The sequence below is a fragment of the Acinonyx jubatus genome, chromosome F2, assembly GCF_027475565.1.
Source record: "Acinonyx jubatus isolate Ajub_Pintada_27869175 chromosome F2, VMU_Ajub_asm_v1.0, whole genome shotgun sequence".
NCBI lineage: Eukaryota > Metazoa > Chordata > Mammalia > Carnivora > Felidae > Acinonyx > Acinonyx jubatus.
This window is the reverse complement of record NC_069394.1, coordinates 61,277,922-61,300,563: the sequence shown is the minus strand read 5'-3', so window position 1 is coordinate 61,300,563 and position 22,642 is coordinate 61,277,922. Positions and strand designations below refer to the sequence as shown.

At 40.9% G+C, this 22,642-nt stretch overlaps 1 protein-coding gene across 14 annotated transcripts in view; it reads right to left on the bottom strand.

Moving 5' to 3' along the window:
• The window catches only part of EYA1 (EYA transcriptional coactivator and phosphatase 1), a 349,308-nt gene that overhangs the window by 110,063 nt on the left and 216,603 nt on the right, over nucleotides 1-22,642 (bottom strand). For 10 of the 14 annotated variants that reach the window (XM_053208728.1, XM_053208733.1, XM_053208735.1 and 7 more), the window contains 3 exons: nucleotides 20,529-20,598; nucleotides 20,062-20,207; nucleotides 16,259-16,396 (listed from right to left, as the gene is read on the bottom strand). In XM_053208728.1, the coding sequence (XP_053064703.1) occupies nucleotides 16,259-16,396; nucleotides 20,062-20,207; nucleotides 20,529-20,598 (354 nt within the window). The remainder of the gene's footprint in view (nucleotides 1-16,258; nucleotides 16,397-20,061; nucleotides 20,208-20,528; nucleotides 20,599-22,642) is intronic. The other 4 variants (XM_053208730.1, XM_053208729.1, XM_053208731.1 and 1 more) reach the window with 4 other exon arrangements.

Genomic DNA, 22,642 nt, shown 5'->3' with positions numbered 1-22,642 from the left:
TTTTTTCATATTATTTTGATAAAAACAAAAACAAAAAAATGTCTTGGTAAGTTCATGTGAAATATTTTTAAAATCATAAAAAATTTTTTAAAAGCACAAAAATCTCAGAACTGTTACCCATGGGAGGGTGTAACCATTGGCCACATAATGTTCATGAAGCCCGTGCACATTCACATTTTAAAATTTTCTACCCAGAAGCTGTGCTGCTTCTGTAAACAGAAAACCTTCTTCAAAAAAATGAAAATTTTATGGCAAATGAATGGTATACGCAATAAACGGGCTGGCGGTTCAAGGATAAAGTCTTCAGTGTGAACTAAGTATTTGCAGACGCCTTCAGGTATGATGTGGTAGTTAAGATATGCCAATGATTTATTTGCTACTCAACATTCAAGTACTACCTTGCGAGTCAGAAAACAGGGTTTCCCGTCATCACTTACGAGCGGTTTGGACTTTGACAAATCGCCTAACCCCTCTAAGACAGAATTTCCCTAACTGTGAAAAGTAGACTTCGTAAGGTTCTTCAACAGATCAGATGAGGAAAGTACAGATTGGAAAGTACAACGAGCAATCTACGGCACCACACAAGTGTTAGGAACAGTTATTGTTTACTTCAGTAAACATTTCTAAAATTCTCCACTGCATTTATGTATCTTTTCACTTTCCCAAACTAGCTAAATATGACTCGATCTCTTTGCATATCTAAAATTCTTTTCCTACTTACTTATCAAACATCTCTGAACTCTGAAAACCTGATCCAAGGCTTTGTTATTTTTATTAAGGGAAAATATTTCCTAAGATAGTTTCACATTTAGTATCACACAGACTCATATTTGAGGTTTCTTTATTTGTGTCTTTCAGGAATACCAATTGTTCAAAGTTCCCATAACATCTAACACGGAGAAGCAGAGAGCTCTCACACTCCTAATACCGACTCCACTGCAAAAATCGGGGCCTCAGATAAGCTTTCTATGTTAATGTTCATTAGCATGTGACAATCACAAAGGTTTAAACGTATGTTAAATGCTGGACTCATGGTGATAATTACAGGGGGATAAAAGGATGACTAGGACATACTTGGGACCTCACAGGGCTTCCCAGGACGACATCAGTTTTGTTTTTGTAAGCTCTGGGCTACATGGGCATGTGGCTCACTATTTAGGTATTTATCAGTGAACAGTTCATTAATATTGATATTATATATAAAGTATATATATATATATTATATATAAACTTACAACGAGACTTTAAAACATTCCTTGTAAAATAAAATTTCAATTTCTTCTGGATAAGTGTGTGAATATCAATACCGTTTTTTGACTTTATTATATACATTTAATAGGAAACATTACTTGGGGTTATGACTTGTTACTTTCATTTATACTACACATTTTTGAACAATAAATACTGACCTCAATAATCCCTTTCCACCAAGAAAGTGAGTAAGATATAGAAAATATATTTTAAAAATGGATGTTTTCATTCCATAAGTTATTCCCTGGAACAAAGTAGAAAGGGCCATGGAAGCTATATTGGCACGTATTGGCCACTGAGGTATGACCAAGTAAATCACAGTTCAGTACTTGAAATGGTACCCAAGTGACTTTCCAGACTTAATGCTACTTCTAAGACTGTACATTAGCTGGAATTCAACATAAGTTATATTCATTTACTGGCTGACTGCAGGCTGAGATTCCATTCCATTTAGTATGCTGAAACAGGCTTTAATGGCACTCCTGTGGCCTCCGAGACTTAATGCAACTTCCAAAAGGGTCTGACTTACTTCAGGGAGAGGTGGACACACCAGAGAATCGGGCTCAGGCAATAGGAACGTTTCACCACCAGAATCGGATCTATAGGGCTGCCCCACCTGCCTTCGTGGAGGACTCAGGCAAAGAGAGCTGCTAACTTTCAGTCCAGGCCACCAACACTGGATTTCTGCAACAGCCTCCTTTACTGGTTTCCTGCCCATCTTCTGGCCCCCTCCAGTTCATTTTCCACAAAGGTAGAATACTTTCTCTAATGAGCATATCTGATCTTCTCACCTCCCTGTTTAAAAAAGTAACTGTTAGTGGCTTCCTATTGCCCTCAGGATACAATTTAAACTCCTTACCAGAGCCTATTTCTTAGACCCTGGTCTGGCTCCAGATTATCTTTTAGACTTCTTTGGTTTCTTCCCAGTAACCTCAACCCAACTCACCCAGATACACATTCCAGCCTGACTTGACACAAATGAAGCGACATGTGGTTCTCTTAAGGCTATTCTTTGCACCTCTTACTTCCTCCCCATTCGGTCCTAATTTCTAATCAACTTCATAACTGAACAGCGACTAGAAACCCTTTTCTTCAGAAAAACCTTCCCGGAGTTCCCCTCTTCGCTTTCCTCCTAAGGCTAGATTACTGAGTCTTTCTTGCTTTCTTTCTTTCTCTGTAATGTATACTTTTAGAGAAATTATAATTTTATATAACATGTACACAAATATGTTTATAGTATCATGACTTATGAATCAGTATTTTAAGCTAATTAATAGTCAGCAAGTTGATACAAGTTAATAAATACCACTTACGTTTAAGCTCATTAGTCCTTTCCCTATTAAATAGGCTAAAAAGAAACTCAGAGCTTATATAATTATTTGTAGTCAACCCATACAAATATCCCCAGTATTACCCCATACAGTAACACTAAAGACAACGTCCACTGAGCATTTACTGTGTGTTGGGAATGTGTTCGTCTTTTACCTGCTTTATCTACACTCTACCACACCTTGATCCTATAGGGAGTATTAATATTCTCATTTTGCAAATAAGGACACACAGGGTTAGGTTAAAATAATACAGCTTTCATGGGGTGAAACTGAAATTCAAAAATAGCTCTGTGCGGTTTGAGAGTCTACACAATGCTCTCTTGTCCTCTCTTACCTATTTTCTACTGCTTTGTGAGAAGTTCTGAAATTCATTCTCGTTTTCTATAGGATTAAGAAAAGCAAATAATAAGAAGAGTAGCACTTAAAACTTGCTGAGTGGTAACTCTGAGCCGGGCCTCCAAAACAACATTCTACATGTTACAGCTCACTGGGCCCTCACCACCACCCCACGAGGTGAGTACGCTTACGTCCCACTTTACAGACGAACAAACTGCAGAAGACATAAACGGGCACGACGGAGCTGGGGTTCAATCCCAGGCTGTCTTGCCCCAGTGTCGGAATTTCTAATCTCTATGGTATATGTACTGTGCACAAAGTAATCGGGGCTGGCATGGGGTGTTGGGGGCAAGACCTTAAAAAGAATTTTTTTAACCAACATATTGAACATACGGCTAACTAACTGCCACACGATCATCAGGAGATGCTTGTTAAAAAAGCGCACATCTAGGCCCCTCATTGGACATGAAATTACTGTCTCCTTGAGGGAGAAAGGGGAGGGTTTTACCCTGAAAATCCACAGGTTTATCAAACGCCTACAGTACCTGACTTTTAGGACCACTACGTTTTGTTCCAATTCAGTAGGTGTTTTCACAGCTACTTCAGAAACACGTAACCAGGACAGCCTTTCTTTTTCCACTAAGAAAGTAATCACGCTCGTCAAGCATTTATAGAATGGAAGCTTCGCAGAGACTGTTTGGGGCATTTGGGGTCCTTAAGCTGTGCTAAAGCTCGTAAAGGGAATACAGGGTCCCACCTTGATAGCTGATCTGATGCAGATCGGTGCCAACACCGCCAGATGAATTTCACCAGTTCAGAACACCACAAAGGCAAAATCGCAACCACAGTGCTCCCAAGAAAGTTTTGGTGTGTAGCCGCAAAACCCCCTTCCTACCCGGGGCAGGCCCAGCAGGAGAGGCACATTTGTGTCGAGGGCTGCCGGATGGCGGGCTTGAACACGGACGCTGGAGGCGAGGGAGGGCAAGACACGACCAACAAAACGAAAACAAAACCAAAAAAACAGACCTCCTTTGTCCATTAGGTTCAATCTGCAGAGAGTTTCTATTTGATTTAGGAGTCTTCACTTTCATCTTAGGTCACAGAATCAGGCTTAATATTCAGAATTCCTTTATCAAAATAAAGTAGTTTTCTCCTGCCTAGAGACAAATGACTTTACACGAAAAGTCACCTCTAGGTAAAGGAGAAAGCAGAAATATTCTGTAATAAAATGCTTTATATTTTATGTAATGTTAGTATTACATAAATTCCCCAAAGCAGAAGCAATTCCCACTTAGAACTCATGATTTCTTAATTAAGGAGGTTGGCAGGGAGGGGGTGCAAATGACGCTCCAGTAATGCCCAGGATTATTCTTGGTACCGTTAGGAATTTACGCTCCAAGCAGGATGGCGGTGGGGGAACCTTCTTACCCAGTCGTTAAGAGAAAAATCTTCTCTATTTAAATAGTTTACTATTGTGAAAAAATCATAGCAATACTTCTTTTTTTTTTTTTTGGTCAGGGAGGGGAAAGAAAAGAACACTGAAAAAAATTTTTCCTTCCAGAATGCCTCTACGAGGCAAAGCTGCTCAAGTGAATGAAGCGAAAACACCTGGTAAGTTTGGGAAGGAAAACACAACTGTGCAGAAAAAGCAAGCAGTGCATTCCTGGCAGGCAGTGAGGACAAATTGCCCAAAGGAGAAGATCAGAGAGTGAACGCTTCTTAGAAAAGCAGGGTGAGGGACTAAAGGTAGGTGAGAGAAGTGTCTCGATCCTTTAAGAAAAGAATAACAGTTTGGAAAAAGAAATGGCATTCTTTAACTAAAAAACCCAAGAATCTAAATTTTGAACATTCCAATAGGAGCATACTGGGACACAGGAAATGGTAAAGGGTGGAGGAGGTGGGGGGAAGTGGTCATAAACTCCCATAAACACATAAACATATATATGTGTATGTAACTGGCCCTACAGAAAGGAGATGGGAGTTTGGGACAGATGTGCTAAGGGAAGGATATTGCTGCCCATACCGTTGCCCAAGCTCCCCCATCCACAGTCCGCCATGTTAGTTCAGGATGGAGTCCCTGCGATCCTGGAAACACAACAGACTCATTCCTGCTACTCTTATTTAATGCTTCCCTCTACCAGTCCCCGTTTCCCATCCTTCAAGACCTGGCTCAAATCCTAGCTTTCCAACAAGCTTTCCCTGACTATTCCTCTCTGCACCGATTTCCCTTTCTGGGGATTCCAGCGCACTAACTGAAGCCACATAATTTGCCTCTTCCTTAGTCTTGTTTTCATCCTGACCTACGTTCCTTAGATTCCTGTGTTGTGTTTATCCTGCTGCCTCACATGGAGATGGAGAAACCATGGCTGATTCATGCCTTTGAAGGGTTTCCTCCAGGCTCAAGTGGGAGACAGAACTGGCGTTAGAGAATTTTCGTCCAGGGTGGTGACCAAAGGGTCCAGTAATAATAGAAGTGACCTAAAGAATCAGGTGTAGGAACAGATGGAAACCTTTTAATAAGTCTTTTTTTTTTTTCTTTTTGTTGGTGGTGGCGATTGTGGGCAGTTTGGAAGGGCAGCTTGAAGTCCCACAGACATCACAAAAGAAAAAAAAGTCTCTCAACTTCCTCACTTGCCCAGTGATGAAAAAGAAGAGTAGGGAAAGGAAAAAAAATAATAACTCAGCTTATTTCTCAGGTTTTACCTAGAGAATACATACTTTACTGCCTTTTCTTTAAACTAGATGATGTATAAAGATTTATCTTTAAATTTTTTTTTAATCTTTATTTAGTCTACATTTATTTTTGAGAGAGAGAGAGACACACAGTGCGAGCGGGGGAGGAACAAAGAGAGAGGAAGACACAGAATCCGAAGCGGGCTCCAGGCTCCAAGCTGTCAGCACAGAGCCTGACACGGGGCTCGAACTCCCGAACCGTGAGATCATGACCTGAGCCAAAGTTGGACGCTTAAGCGACTGAGCCACCCAGGCGCTCCTAAGACTTCTCTTTAAACACTAGATTACAGTCACTACTTTAAATGAAAGAAAATTAACTGCAGGACTTATAAGCACTCTTCTGGAAGGATGTAAAATATTTCTCAGTCTCCAAAAAGAAAATCCAGAATTTTACATCAAGTAAGATTTTAAACTGATTCAGCATCATGGATTTGGAACACCTCATAAAATCTTACTGGATTACAGAGATGGAAGAAGAATATCCCATCCCTATACGTACTACAAGGACATCCTGACAAAACCCTGACCTTTCAGTACAGATATGGGCCTCCTAAGAGGCTGCTGCGAGCTCAGGTACTGGCATATTGTGGGTATGTTAACGAAATTAAGAGTCTCGCTTGCGTATGAGAAATTTCATATTCAGAATGCAATAATATTCTTTTTTTTAATAGTCCATTTATATTTTGGCACTTCCACGTCCATCATCTCTGGTTATTTCCAACATCGCTTCATAAGGTAGCTGAGGCAGACATCCTCCTCATTTCCCAAGAAGCAGAGTGAACGCTGCTTTCTCTCTTGGACAAGGATTCTAAGGGAATGACCAACTGTCTCCACTTTCAGGTCACCGTCTTCCACTCTATCACGCCAAATCCACCTTTTAGATTTTCTGACTGAGACACATTGAGAGCGAATCGTGGGTTACGAAAAGTGGGCGTAACTTCTGGTTACATAAACATCACAGACATACCAACGGTTGGGACAAAGGTACCTGAAACATTTAACGAATAAACGTGCAATCAAAACACCTCCTTTCTAAAAGGCTTCTTCCGTATAGCTCTCTTCTAGGCTAGGAAGCCATTTTAGAAGCAAATTATAGAACGTTGCCCGTAGAGAGTATATCACAAAGATTTTGCTTTCCTCTTGATCTTGTCAGGGATTCCTACACAGAAAGGGTAGTGGTCTCATCAACCGTAAAAAACAAGAAACAGTCTTGCCAGAAGACCCTGTGTGGGCCACCCAGTTCTATAGGTGCTAAGCAACTGTATTTGAAAAATAAGCCAACCTCTCAGAACCTTCGTTAATAAATCCCTACTACTTTAGCATATGAAGAAGACTAGAGTTCATATTGATAAAGGCCACGGTTTAAAATATGAAATCGAAGCTTTCTGTGTGATTTCACTGGAGAACACTGCCCCGCTCTAACTTCAAAACGCTTTAAAAAAAAAAGAAGAAGAAAAGAAAAGGGGGACGTGTAGGTCAAAGGTCTACTTCACAGAGAACAAGGACTCACATTAAAAACCAGAATCCCAGCCCACACAAGAATGCTGGAACCTGCTGGGGCCTGTCTGTACTCCCCATGTTTTAGAGTGTTTCCTAGCACTTACTCCGCGAGCAGGATGCTCTTTGTCCCTCGTGTATTTTCACAGAAGTCCATTTGCTTTCCTTCCCTGGCCTCTTTGCCATGGGCTATGTCCATCATCGGGCACGATCTATGTGGCAGAAGTTAATGCAACTCCCCAGGGAAAAGCCTCTGAAGGCCAGATGGGTTATTTAAAACCAAAGTTTCCCCCCTTTCCTACAAGAAGGATTTTAAGTGACCAAGCTTTCCTTTTTATCCCGGTAATAGTTTTTATATTCCGAAGAGCGTTTTTTTTCACTTAGGTAATAAAGCTTGCAGAGCCTTTACGTTTACCTTTCTTGATCTATTTCTATATCCTCTAACAGTTCCTATAGAAAATACATTTGGTGCTGACCACTGATTACTGCTGCAGCTGGATTTCAAAAAAAAATCTGATACCATTTTCAGTACCCATTAGCTGAAATAACACAAGATGGCAAAAGAAACGAAATGGAATATTACTTAAAAAAAAAAAAATCACCTTCGGCACAAAAAAAGTTCTAGAACGCAAAAAGGTCATGAACTAAAATATAAATGTGAGTAGACCGGCAAAGAAGTCAGGGAGAAATTTTGAACATCGCTGCAGGCTACAAGAGCGATTCTTCGGTTCGAACTGTATTGTGTCACTGTATGTCAAGAAGTACAAATCTCAAGTGCTTTGTCACGCAGATTGTAACAAAAGGTTTAAGATTCATTTTCTGAAAGTCATGCATCTTGGAGTTTGCTAATTTTCCTTGTGAAAAATTTCAGGTCTACGGACAATGAAAAAACCTTTCAGAGAACATTTTGCTAAGCAATTCTGAGGTTCTAAATGCCTCATACAGGGAAACACTTCGGCTGTATATGTGAGAAGCTATGGACAGGCAGAACAAAGGAAATAAGGACAGTTTCGCTGACTGGGTTGTTATTAGATCATTTCCACTGGATCACGAGCCCCAGAGAAGTGAGGCATAGAGAGGTGCACAGTGGTCCCCCTTGCCATACACTCTTCAACCCCTGCCCTCCTTTGTGTCTTCTCACTGGTTTGAACCCCAATCTCTTTAACAGAACAAACAACATAATATACAAAGAGGCAGTTAGAACTTGTGTTATCTTCCTCTCTAAGTGAGAACAATAAAGCCTAAGGAAAATAAACAAAGCAAAGTTTCCAGAGCCTTCTAGTTTCCGTGCGTGTCTGTGTAGCCCCTCCTATCTATTATGGCAGATCCTGACACCTCCCCAGTGCAGAACGAAAGGAACGCACCACACTGAATTGCTGTTTGGGGGCGGTAAAACACTCAGAAACACTCAGAAAGGCACTGTATGCCCCCACCTCCCATTCTGGGATGCCCTCAACCGGCTCCTTCTAGAAGTATGAACACAAAGGAAGACCGCTTTGAACAAGCTATGATCATAGACCAACCAAGATTTTTATTAGGTTAACTTCCAAATTCACTTCTTCAAATGAAGGGATCTAGGGTCCTGATGAATCTTAATCTCTAACCTTCTTTGTGGCATCGACCCCTCCACCTTTAAAAAAAACATTCATCTATTTTAGACCTATTACTAGACACCAGAGATGAAGAGATGAGTAAAGAGGATCACTACTTGCAACCATCCAGAATTAATAGAACTAAGTTATTATGGGATGCTGGGTTTTCCTCCAAGCTGAGGCTCAGCTAATTCTAACCCAATCTATTTTTTTTCGTGCATGAAAGTCTTTAGCGCGTCCTTACCTTAAATAAATTGCCCAACAAAATGTCATTTTCTTCATGTGACTCAGCCTCACAATTACAAACACAGTTTCTTGTTTTCTGTGGGAGATGGAACTATGAGCCTATATTGTGTGGAACGCGGGGATAAATGAAAGGTGGTGCCAGCAATAGCTCTGGAACGTGCATTAAAAAAAATCTAAGTAAAAGTTTGATTTCAGGTCAGTTGCATCCTATACATAAAAAGTCAATGGGGCACCTGGGTGGCTCAGTCGGTTGAACGTCCGACTCTTGGTTTTGGCTCAGGTGATGATCTCCCAGTTCGTGAGTTCCAGCCCCACTTAGGGCTCCACGCCGCTGGTACGGAGCCGGCTTCGGATTCTCTCTCCCTGCCCCTCACCGGCTCATACTTTCCCTCTCAGAAGAAATAATAAAACTTCTTAAAAAAGTGAATAAAAACTAGTGTGTGACAAACTGGGCAGATATTCTGTGAAACTGGTCAGTAAATAAAAGGCTGAAGCAGTTTCTTCTAAGAGGATTTTTACATGGACACACACTCACACACGCATATGCATACACACATGCACACACAACACCCACGCCTCACTATGGCTGTCGGGGCCCTTTGGCCAGCAGCACTGAAAACACTGTCTATGCCACTTGCACAACTGACCCAGGGTCGCCAGGGACCCGTTTTCCATACATATTCATTCATTCGGCTAACCCATTTGCATAAAGTTTGTCAATGGCCTGTGAAGGGAAACCTCCTCACACCCTTCCAAAACGTCTTCCAGAAACACAAAGGCTAACCCTGGGAGCAGCAGGGAAGTATCAACGCTAAAAGCAAGGATTCTACCTCTTCAGGGTGAACCCTATAGTGGTCTATGAACAGAAACATTTTCTTGTCCTCTCTTAAACTTGTTTCCAAACTTTCACTGGATGTACAAAAAGAGATCACTAAAGCAGAAACAGAATTTTCCAGCGACCTTACAGCAAAAGGGAAAGCAATCAGACTTCCCAATCCATGAGGTTTTACTTCATGGGCTATTAGTGCATAGAAAACAAAAATTCAGGGGCGCCTGGGTGGCTCAGTCGGTTAAGCGGCCGACTTCGGCTCAGGTCACGATCTCGCGGTCCGTGAGTTTGAGCCCCGCGTCGGGCTCTGGGCTGATGGCTCAGAGCCTGGAGCCTGTTTCAGATTCTGTGTCTCCCTCTCTCTGACCCTTCCCCGTTCATGCTCTGTCTCTGTCTCAAAAATAAATAAATGTTAAAAAAAAAAAGTTTAAAAAAAAAGAAAACAAAAATTCAGCCCTTGTTTGTCTTAAAATGCGGCACATGCAGGATCCACAGAAGCCTACCACGACAGAAGTGCTGAACACTGGAGCTCGAAGGATCCAGAAGGATCCCCTGGACCAAACACGGGCAGCATGTATGGCATACTTCCCAAGGCTTGGAAGTGGCAAATACCCACAAATTACCAACTAATTCTGTTCCTCAAGTGTCATAAAAGTGTTCAAGTACAAACAGCACTCAGAAGTGCACTTTCTAAAAAGCTTTCTCCTAGAGCTGGTATACACTTATATATGAATTTGTGTGACACAAGGTCTCAATTATCTAAAGAGCAAATCTGCCCTCAAGAATATATACACTATAGGCAACTATATTTTATATTGTTGTAGCATTCTCTGAGAGGCTTCCCTATTGGTACTATGATTTAAGTGCATTACAACATAGCAGGGTCTGACTGTTCTAAAAATCATTCTCCATTTTGACACATCCTTTGGCGTTTTCAGGTTTATCCCTTGAAGTCATCGTTCAGGGTCCTCACATGGATGGAGACAATAGCCCTCGGCACTAATCCCTGCAGCGTGAACATTAACCGTTTTGCTGCACGGGTACTAGAGAATCCCATCTCTGTGTAGCAGAATGATGTCACGTTCCTATCTTCTTTCCTCATTTTGATTTCTGAACTAAACAATTTGCCGTTTATGTGGCGACTGCCTTTTCTTTTTCTACCGGTTCTTCTTGCTCAAAGTAGAGCTATGACTGAGGGATTACAGAGGCGCGAGCACTGGGATGATGCCTCCTTCTTTCCCACCACTGCAGAACTAAGTTCCTGTCTTTCACAGCAGCCCTTCTGTGCACTCACTGCTTCTCCTCCCCGACGTCTGGCACCCACGGCAGCAGCACAGCCGTTTCTCTCTTCTGATTTTCTTCTTCAGGTCCCTGGCTGTTTCTTCTGGTCTCTCCACCAATTTTTGGGTCATGTACAAACAGCCTGATCTGTGTTGATAGTGATTTTCCTTTTTGCCAGGACAGTAGCTAGATCTGGATTTTTTTTTTTTTTTTTTTTTTTTTTGCTATGCTTATATGGTCATTGGGTTCTTAGAGTTCTCTTTGCTGGTTTTATAATATATACACATATACACACACGTATGTATGCTTATATATGCATATATACATACTTTTAGTATATTATGTACATACTAAAATTATATATATGCCTGCACATACATTTTTTTTTTCTCCTGCGAATGGGAGTGAGCAGTTAAGTATTTGAGAAAGCTGGACAGTAAGAACAACATTACTGGGGTGCCTGGGTGGCCCAGCTGGTTAAGCGTCCGACTTCAGCTCAGGTCATGATCTCGTAGTTTGTGAGTTCGGGCCCCACGTTGGGCTCTCTGCTGGCAGCAGCCTGGAGCCTGCTTCGGATTCTGGGTCTCCCTCTCTCTCTGCCCTTCCCCTGCACTCTCTCTCTAAAATAAACATTAAATTTTTTTTTAAAAATAATACCACCACTAGTAAGTAATAAATAGGAACCACATCACCACCACAATGAGAGCAGTAACAATGAAAACAACCATTTCAGTTCTTACCATGGGCTACATACATGTTGGTCAGAGTGATTTACCTGGATAATCCCAATTAAATCTCACTCCACCACTACTAGAGTATATAATATTATCGCCACCCAAGAGAAGAGGAAGGGCAGATGTGGAGAGGTCAAGCCCTGTGGAGGCCCACAGACAGCAATGGCAGGGCTATTCAACAGGCAACCTGGCTCTAAAACCTACACAATGTTTTTTAAGTTTGATTACTGTGAGAGAGGGAGAGAAAGAGCCAGTGGGGGAGGGGGAGAGAGAGAAAGAAATCCCAAGCAGGCTCCGCACTGTCAGCGCAGAGCCGGATGTGGGGCTCGAACTCATGAACCACGAGATCATGACCTGAGGTGAGTTCAAGAGTCGGATGCTCAACAGACTGAGCTACCCAGGTGCCCCTAGAACCTACTCCATTAACCAGACGGCAAGGTGTCACCGTGCCTTGAGTCTAGCCCTTCTATGCCTGATGGAGGCAGATCTGTCCAAGAGGTGATCACCATAAAGTTTCTTTCAATGAATCAGCATAACACAGTAAGCATAAGACGTTTCAGTTTGAGTCATTTGAGTTACTAGAACATGTCTTCTAGAATTATGAAATTTTAATATCATGAAATCCTAGTAGCTAAATCTCTGAATAACTGATGATCATACCTTATATTTTAAAGGTGAAAAGATTGTGGGAAAAAAGCTAGGTAAAACACTCCCAAACCACTAAAATACATATAGTTTTACCTAGGATTCTAAGAATGTTTAATAGCTATAAGACTGATCTAAGCAGAAGTCGCTGTTATTCATTAAGGATCAAATCATTGCGATAATGTTGAAAATAATTTAAGACATTATAAAAATTTTTATATTAAAAAAAGATGTACTGAAAAAACACTCAAAGACTAATAGATTCCCGCAACTGGATACACAATACCATTTAATAATAGTGAAGCATTTTTCATAATACACTTGATACTTATAAAAATACATATTAATCAGAATTTCACTATTTATCCAAATCTGGCCATAAGAGGTTTATAGCATATTATATATCATTACCATTGCCACACTAGCATGTTTCAAGTTAATAGCATATAATTATCTGGCTTGATATGTCGAAATCATATTATATCTAATCATCTAAAATTGAGTCAAGGGCCATTATAGAAATACCCATATAAAATAATATCTCATTCATGGAAAATGGGTTCTGAAATCCCCCTGGAAAGGCCATCCCACCAAAGGCTGCACAAAAACACAAAGAAGTTTTAATGCAATATCCAATATGCCCAGATGCAATGGAAAATATGGGTAGAGAGGCAATGCTATATTTGGTACTGCACGTGTCTTTCTTTTTTTTGAGAGAGGGAAGGAGAGAGGGAGCGAAGGAGGGGCAGAGAGGGAGGAAGAGAGAAAATCCCAAGCAGGCTCTGTGTTGTCAGTGCATTTCGAACTCACGAACTGTGAGACCACGACCTGAGCTGAAACCAAGAGTCAGAAGCTTAACTGACTGAGGCACCCGGGCTCTCCTCTTTATTTCTTTTTTAAAATCAAGAGTTTTCCTTCTCCAAACTAACTTTCTTTCCTCCTCCTTCATTTCCACGTTCTCTCTATTCTCACACTATGTTTATACTCTGACAGTCGGTTAGTCCTCTTAGAAACTCATTCGGCCGTATAAGCTTTTGATCTTAGAGAAAGAATAAAGATAACTTTCAAGGATGTTATCTCTCAAACCCTCCAAAATTGCAAGACTAGTTTTTCCCCCTAATCCTTCCAGGACTGATAATTTAGTAAAATACAATAAGGTATTACCAAAGGAATGAAATGAAAAAAGAAACGAGAGAGGGTGTAAGCCCCATTTCTTAGAATTATTACCTGATTTAACCAACCTGAGATTTACTATGGACCGGTAAAAGTTTCTAAACACTTAAAACTTCTCTGCTCAGCTCATTGTGGATGGGTAACCAAAAGGCTGCAGACAGGCTTGGGCCCAGGAACCACACGCACTGAGGAAGCTCTCCTCTCGCGAGAAACCTCACATGCCTCCTTCCGACCTTTAGGACCTGCTTCTCTATGGAGAAGAGGCTGTGGTGCCTTATCTTTTTCTCCCATAGTTCTCAGAAGACTCTGTTCTTGACAAACGCAAGCTCCAGAAGCAAACAGGCCTTGTCTGCGTTATGGTTCATCTCATTACTACAGTCTAGGACTACTGAATTCATTAACACGATCTCTTCAACTCTTTTTTTCTTTTTATCCCTTTACTCAAATAATCAGCACATGCAGGAACATAATTCTTCCTTTGAGGAGCATTAAAGTTCTGGAATCTGGCATATAAGTAACATCCCTCTAACAACACATATTATCTGGGGTAAGCCAACTTTTATTTTGTAGCTACCAAATATACCAGAATTTTATAATTCAGGTATTTTTATACCAAAGGCAAAAACAAGTATGAAAAGATTAATAGATCTGGTCCCATTACGTTTTAGTCTAAAAAATGAGAGGCTGGAAGTTTACCTATGAAATATTATAAAAGTTTACAAATCTTAATAAAAGAAATAATAAGACAAAGAAAAACACTGCCATGGAAGAAAAAATGATTATCTTCTCAATTAAAAAATATATGTGATAGCAATAAAATCTTTTACCTACTAAAATGACAATTTTTACAAAGATAGTACCCAGAGGCACCTGAGTGGCTCAGTCGGTTGGGTGACCGACTTCGCCTCAGGTCCAGATCTCATGGTTCGTGAGTTCAAGACCCGCGTCGGGCTCTGTGCTGACAGCTCAGAGCCTGGAACCTGCTTTGGATTCTGTGTCTCCCTCTCTCTCTCTGCCCCTCCCCTGCTCATGCTCTGTCTCTCTCTCTCTCAATAACAAATAAACATTAAAAAGAAAAATTAAAAAAAGAAAGAGATTACCCAAAGTGTACATGCTAATACACAGCCCTTGTGTAAATATATAACAAATCTGTAAAAGAGTCTAAAAATTTACTTAGCAATTCAGGCTTAAATTTATTCAAAGGAAATAATTAAAAATGCACATAAAATATTCATGGCATTGCTCTGGACTTCTAACAAAATGGGAATTATTAAATAAGATATATATATGAAACTATGCAATCATTAAAATGATGCTATAGAATCGAGTTTATTGATGTGAAAATATGTTTACAATATATTGTTACTGAAAAGAAACAGGTTGCAATATTATATTATACAATATGGTCCAATACTACATATCTGGAAGAATATTGAAGTCATAATAGTAAATATGAAACATTATTTTTCGTTTTCTAATTTATTTGCAATAAACAACTATTTTAACGTAATGAAGAATAAAGGATATAAAAGAGATAAAAACTACAAAAAGAATGCCTTCAATCAAAAAGTAGTGATAAGGGATTTAACTGATTTGTGGCTTGGCACCATTACTAAGAGGCTGAATGTGATTAAACTGATTTGTAGTGAAAAGATATTAGGAGAATATTTAGATTATAAGAACTTCCATTATTTTACAGACACATTTGCATGACAATAATCTGCCAGTTACATTTACGCCTGTGTGTTCCTGAAAACAGTATTGACAGCATTACATTTTCAGCTATTCTTTGATCTGTCCTGCATTTGCGGTATGTTTGGTCTATAGTTTCAAACTTAGAGCCCAGGGACTGGTCTTTGGAAGCAGTATCTTGAAGATGCATTGAGTGGTTGTCAATTTAATCTCTTGGTCATTGGTAGGTCATTTAGGTAACACATATCACATACTGTACTTCTAGAGCTACGATAATGACAGTGAAGGAAACAGCCCTTTTAAAAAGGTTGGCTGGTAATGCCACACCCCAGCGGTTTTAGCACGTATCACACTCCAGCCTCTTACATCATAACTTTGGGTTTGTCGTTCCTTTTTTATTTAAAAAAATTTTTTTCTTTTAATGTTTGTATTTATTTTTGAGACACAGAGAGACAGAACATGAGCAGGGGAGGGGCAGAGAGAGAGAGACACACACACACAGAGTCCGAAGCAGGCTTCGGGCTCTGTGGACACGGGGCTCGAACCCACAAACTGTGAGATCATGACCTGAGCTGAAGTCGGACGCTCAACCAACCGAGCCACCCAGGTGCCCCTGTCATTCTTTTTTTAAAATTGAGAGAGGCAGAGGCGGAAAACTTCAACGTCACAGGGAATGTTAGAGCTTTTGAAAAGAACTTCAGAGATGATTCGGTCTGACCCCTTGAGGTTATAAATATGGAAATTTAGGCCCAGAGAATAGGTAAGTGATGAGCCAAAGCAGAACCAGGGATCTTGCCTCTAAGCCCAGTCGCTTTCTATCATCATTTACTTCCTACACAGAACACAGGGCTCTACTTTAGAAGGTAACTACTGGACTCCAGGATTAATGAAAAGGCTAGTGTCAGTGTGTATACAGACCTTGCATCTGGTAACTATACGGTGCCTGTCCAGGTTGAGGCGTACCAAAGCTTGTGCCATAGCTGAGAAATCCCGTCTGTCCCGGTGACTGAGACTGTGACAATCCACCTTCAGTCTTGATGCCTGCCCACAATGCACCTAAATCAGTTAATGACAGCTTATCTATATGTTCATTTCAAAAGCTGGTAAACACCCCCCCAAACACTCCCACAACTGTTCAGTCACAAATGCTTCCCGATATTATCTCCATAACCAAAGGTATGCAAGCTTAGAGTGAAATACCCTAACCTAGAACTTCAATGAAAACAAAACGAAACAAAACAGGAGTATTACAGATTTGAGTGACTATTCCCATTGTCCTTTGTTTTTCCAATTTACCTTTTCTATAAAATTTAACTCCGGTGATACGATTTCTAGACTTAGTTTTGTTGTTTTATAAGAGGTTAAAAGACGATCTCCTTTAGAATCCAGTAATAGCCATAATTAAACTTCAACTAGATTGTTCTAAAAGTCACTGCGTAGATTAGTGTCAAAAATCAAAATTCTCTTTTCTAAGAGGAGATTAGAGTCTCTAGCCTCACAGCATTTTTTTTTTCTTTTTTTCTTTACTCTTTCTGCCACAAAGATGATTTTAGCACTCAATTCATTTTGAAGTCAGAGGGAACAATATTGGGCACAGAACTAAGCAACACAGGGGAAAATCTTCTCCCAACCACCCGATCCCACCAGAAAGCAAGCACGAAGCTAGGAGGATATTAACTGTATCATATAGAACAGCACAGTGATTTACAAACAAGTAAAGCTGACCAATAATTCCCTTTCTGTCCCTTATAGTTTCAAGCATTTATTCCAATATTAGTGTTTTAAGTGTAGCCTAAGGTACGCTTTCTTTTTTATCACTGTAATATAAAAATCATGTGTTTGTGGCCTCCAAATACTTCCCAGAATGCCAGGCTGACATCCGAATTTTAGGACTTGGGTTTGGCAGTATTGTTGTGCAGGGCTCAGCGCTGGATTGTAATTAAAGACAGTCATGAAAGTTAACAAGGGTCCTTAATTTCCACAGAAGGAAGAGAGCAAGTCTTCTGCCAAGCGAATCCACATTTTTGAATAATTTCACTTTGCACTTAAGATAAATGATATCTTTGGGATCTAGAAGACACAGTAGTCTCACAGTTTATTTCCATTTTAGGGGAATTTCATCAGTAGAATGAAGTTAGGTAACTTTCCTGAGGCAGTGGAAGAATCTGACTCTTGGCTGAGGGAGCCTACAGTAATTCCTGGCGTAGCTCTACATAGCCTCATGATGATCTTAACATTTATGTCTTAAGAGAAGCTTAACATTTAACAAAATGTGACTTTTCCCCGCACAGGCAATCCCAAACCAAGAAGCAACCCGTCTTTATCAATGGTCCCTGGAAAGACACCTGACCCGGCCAGGTGGCTTGATGGCTCAAGAAGCTCCCTTTCTTTCCATGTGGTCACCAACAGGGATTTTCCCCTGCTCTGTCTCCATTGGGGGTTCTATTAATCTGCTTTGAGTCTTCCTGTACCACCTCTGGTGTTAGCCTGGAGGCTCAATCTTTGTGATGAGAACAGATAAGGAAAAGCAGGAAGAGGTAGAAAATACCCTCAGCTGCACCTGTCTCCGGGGCTTCCACCCACAAGCCTGCAAACTCATCGTACTGCTCGGCTCTATGCCAATCCAGAGAAGAGCTGGAGCTCTCTTCTCCACTGATGTATTATTCCCACTATGAAAAGATTTGCCTAGCTTTTATTACAGGGTCTAAGTAAAAAGCCAGGGGGCACAAGTCCTGGGAGAAAGTCTTCTAAGACCATCTGGACCTTGACTATCAGCAGTTAAAAACCCTGACCTACGTGTTCTTCCTTCACAAGCAAGCAGAGGGGAGATGGTGGTCGTACTTTTCAATGCGCTGGCCCAGGAAAAATAGAATGCCTGGTCAGAAGCACTGGGAGCATCTCTTTGTACTCAAGGCCCCAAAAGAGAAGGAAGACAGTGATCAGGAAAATGCTGAGGACTCGGGAGATTTATAAGCACAGATGGCCCTGGGGTCAAAGCCCTCGACACGGAGCCTTGCCCTTACCATCTCCCAACCCCCACCTCTCCCGTTAAAATCCCTATCCTCACTCTACCAGTTCTGATTTGAACCTCAGAACCTCTGCTCCTGGAACAATTATCTCAGACAATAGGGACATCCACAATGGTTCAGTACTGGAAGGGTCCTAGACCACAGCCCGGCAAGTGGCAAAGGGCCCTACCATAATTGAATGGAGAGGAGAAGGAACAAGAGAGGAGCTGTGTGAGTGGCAGTCGAGGCAATGGCCTGAAGGGCACCCTCTCCCGCAGACCTGGTAGGCCTCCAGCACTTTCACGTTGATTGCACCGGAAGATACATTTACACTTCAAATAATCAGGTTGCAAATACATTTTGAGAATATAAACTGGGGACTGCCTCAACTCACATCATAGTGTTGAAGCTATGGAATTCAAATCCGAGGTCCTTTTTCCTCATTTAGCACGAGAATTGGTTAAGAGTTGATGGCAGATAAAATTGATCTACAGCTAACATTATTTTCAGAAATCTTGCATAAAAGTTACAGAAATGCAAGACAATTCTAGGAAGTCCATCTTATGGTTGTTTCTAAAATCTGGCTTAAAAATGCCTAGCTGGGAAAAAAAAAAAAAAAAGAACCTAACTAAATAACATTCAGTTCTGGGTAATTTTGAAATGAAACCATAAAGGGTGAAATCATATATAATTTACATTTTAATTTCGGTATATTTTATAAGAAATTTATGTATAGTCGATTTGGTTTGGGGTAAAGGTAGAAAATAAAGAAGGAATAAAGTAATTTGCCTTCTAATTATTAATGAAATGCTTAAAGAACATTATTTCTTTCAATATACTGCTATAAGCACAGATTTATTTATTTTATCAGTCCTTTCCTCCAAGCTTCCATGTACGTTTTCTTGATCGCTAGATTTTTTTCTTAAGGAAATGTTAATAATTCACATTCTTCCTACTCAAAGTGCAATGTGTTTAAAATTGCAATTGCAATTCAATTGAAGAAAAGGTATCTTGAAATTCTAAGATTTCTTAAAATTAAACTTTGGGGTTTTGCTGGATTTATTTTTAATTTACAGGTATTGACCCTTTAACAATGGAGTTAAATTACACCAAGATAAAGGTAATCTCCAGGTGGGAAGGAACAAATAGGGATGTGAGCTTTAAAGGTTTCCTGCTTTGCCTCTTCAAAGGGCAGCCCAAGCTGTGATATATAGATCACTTTTCCTAATGGTTGATAATGCTGAAATGTAAAAGTAATACCAGCCTCACGTTCAGAGCAAGGATTTGTTGAATTCTGTTTGTACTTCCCTAATCATAGCTAGGCATCTGATAAATAGGAAACGTATCTTTACCCTAAAAGACTTCATTCACAGAAGTTTTATCTCAAATATGCACTAAAATGCTTTGGATTCCACAACCAAGTGCTCAAGCGGCAAATTAAAAGTTGAACTACCAATGGGGGGGGGGGGGAAGGAGAGCAAGATGGCATACGAACCACGCAATCTATCTGCCACTGACGACTTCCAGAGAAGTAGCCGCCGCTTCTTACAAGGCTCGTTGAAAACAATCAGATGAAGAATTTAGACACAAAGGGTGATCACACCTTCTAAAGCGGCCCAAGATGACAGTCTTTAGGTACCACTCCTATGAACCTTGCCCACACACACAGGCATGCCCATTAGATCCCACCACTGAAATAACGGGATTACTCACCATATGAGGAAATTCCGTACGGCTGTCCCGGCTGTGGGTATGTGACATATGCTGTGGCTTGTTGCATTCCTGTGGTAAACTGTGTTTGCCCATATGCAGCCATAGTTTGTGAGGAAGGGGTAGGGAGAATATGTGGGTATGGTCTGCTATTTGTCAGAAATGACAGAAAATAGAAAGCCCATGCATTAGATGGAAACATGCAAGGTAACTGATTAACAACCAAATCACAAATTGCAGTTAAAGACGGTCTCTTCAAGTATAACTTCCAAATACAATACACAACGTACTGAAATACTTCAGTATCTCTTCCAGGTGACGCTCAAAAGAAATTTGTGTCAACACATTTACGGCTCTGTGAAATGCACTTTAGTTTAAATCAAGATGGAACATGTGGGCACAAAACATGACTTGAAATAAGGTAAAAGACTACTCAGAAAAGGCATTTATTGAGAGAAAATACATCTTACTTGGAAGGGTAAATCTGTGGTGGGGAGAACTGGTGAGTTGGTCTTGGGCTGAAGCTACTGCTCCCAATTGCTGGAAAAAAAAAAAAAAGGAAAAAGAACACAGAACCGTCAAAGCAAAATACGAAATCAGCATAAAGCACTGATCTAGTTTGAACGACAGGTAGCCCATACGAAATGCATTCAACCGGCAATTTCATGCGGTCAACCCAAGTGAAAAATCTACGGAACAACCTTTGGGAACTGATGAAGTGGTTCTAAGTTTAGATTAGGTCTTAGAAAGTGGTCACAATCATCTGAAATAGCTGGCAGCTGCAGGGTAAGAGGACAAGGAGTCCTGGCCACTGTGCAGAAGGGCCCGCTCAAAGGGGGGCAGGGACGAGGGTGAATTTGCAGGGCTGGGCGGGACCGAAAGGTCACCTGGCCTATTGTGTGCGCTCAGGGACACACACACACCTGACCCTGGATTAACGGGAAACGCAGTCTAATCTCCTCCCAGGTGAGCAGAAATGGGGCCGCTCCTCATTCGCCTGCGTGAATTTAGCAACATTTTTTAGTAAAAATGCATTCCTACGGCGCTCTTAAATTTCTCAAGTTGCAAGCGAAGCCTGATCTTTCTTGTACTGAGGCAGTGTTCCTGGGCCTTTTTCAGTGAAACGTGCTTAACTTCAGTTATTTAAGTTACAAAAATAAAATAAAATGTTTTTGTTGTTGTTTAAAGAGGTTATTCAAACATTCAAGCAGAATTTCATTTCTTTTTAATCACATATACGTTACTCAGTAGGTCTCAGAAATGCACTAAACTCTGCCATTCTTTTACACTCGTCCTGAACTAAAACAAAAATCCATTTTTGTTAACATAAGGCCTTAAAATGGTAGTTCTCAGCTTTATTGTAAATAGGGGTGATTTTATGTACGATATATATTACACACACATATACTTATATATACCCACAGCTCTATGTGTTTCCATGTATTACATATAAATATATGTAAATACCCCTATCCTCTACCCTCTACCTAGCTAAGATGTATTAGTCTTTGGGTACAATTACAAAATATAATAGGTTCATCATCTTCTTCCAGTAGTAATCACAGTCTTCAGGGGCTGTATTATTTATGAACTATGCTGTGTATTACAATCCTTCTAAAAGCTTCCATGCGCTCAAAGTCTGATACACTTTTCATAATGTCCCATCAGTCCACGTATACTTCTCAAGCTCAGTTTTCCATTTGGGTTCGGGAGAACAGCGGTAGAGCTGGACCAGAATCTGGATCCGGAATGATCCTTTCCTTGTAAAGCAAGCCGGCCTCACGCAGTGACCGCAGATCCAGATTCGTACCACTGCTGCATGCCAGCTGCCAGACTTCAGCCATGTGGATCTCAGTTTGGCAGAGCCGGGGTCCGCATTAAAGCGAGGGCAGGCCAACTCAGCTGGTGTGCCCCGACCTGCGGGCACGTGTTGATTCACTATTCCACACCAGCCGCCAAGCTAGATGCCGCAGATGCAAACATGCAAAGACAAGTTCTGTCTGTCACATGTGGGGAGGCTGACACACAAATAGCCATGGGGGGATTAGTTAAATATTGCAATTTATAGAAGGGAGGGATTAGTGCGAGCACACTTGGACAACAAGGACTACCACCTGCCCAGGTCATCCTTGACTACAGCCTTTCCTGTTCTCCTTCGCTAAGCCTGAAAAGAGACCAAGGGCAAAGTAGATATACCCGGCAGAGTAGCTGGAGGAGGAATACCTTCCCTGGACAATCACAGTTCAAAACGACTTTAAAAAATAAATAACTAAACCAGAACAAAAACGCAATGCGACCGGATGGTGGAAGCCACAGAAATCCCTTTTATTCTTGCCCAGCTCTCTCCCTGGGTTTTTCAAACTGTGGGTCAGCACCCACGATCACAAACTCAACTTCACAGGTTGCACCCAGAAGTTTTTCACAGGTAAACAGAACAGAAGAGACTGTATCAGGCTTATTACACAGGGTGCGGTGAGTTCCGTGAAGCTTTAAGGTTGAATGTAGAGGATAGGTGTGTACACATGAAGAAAGAGATCGGGGTGGGGGTGGGGCTCAGCGTGTGGTAATAGAGCACAGGTTCTGG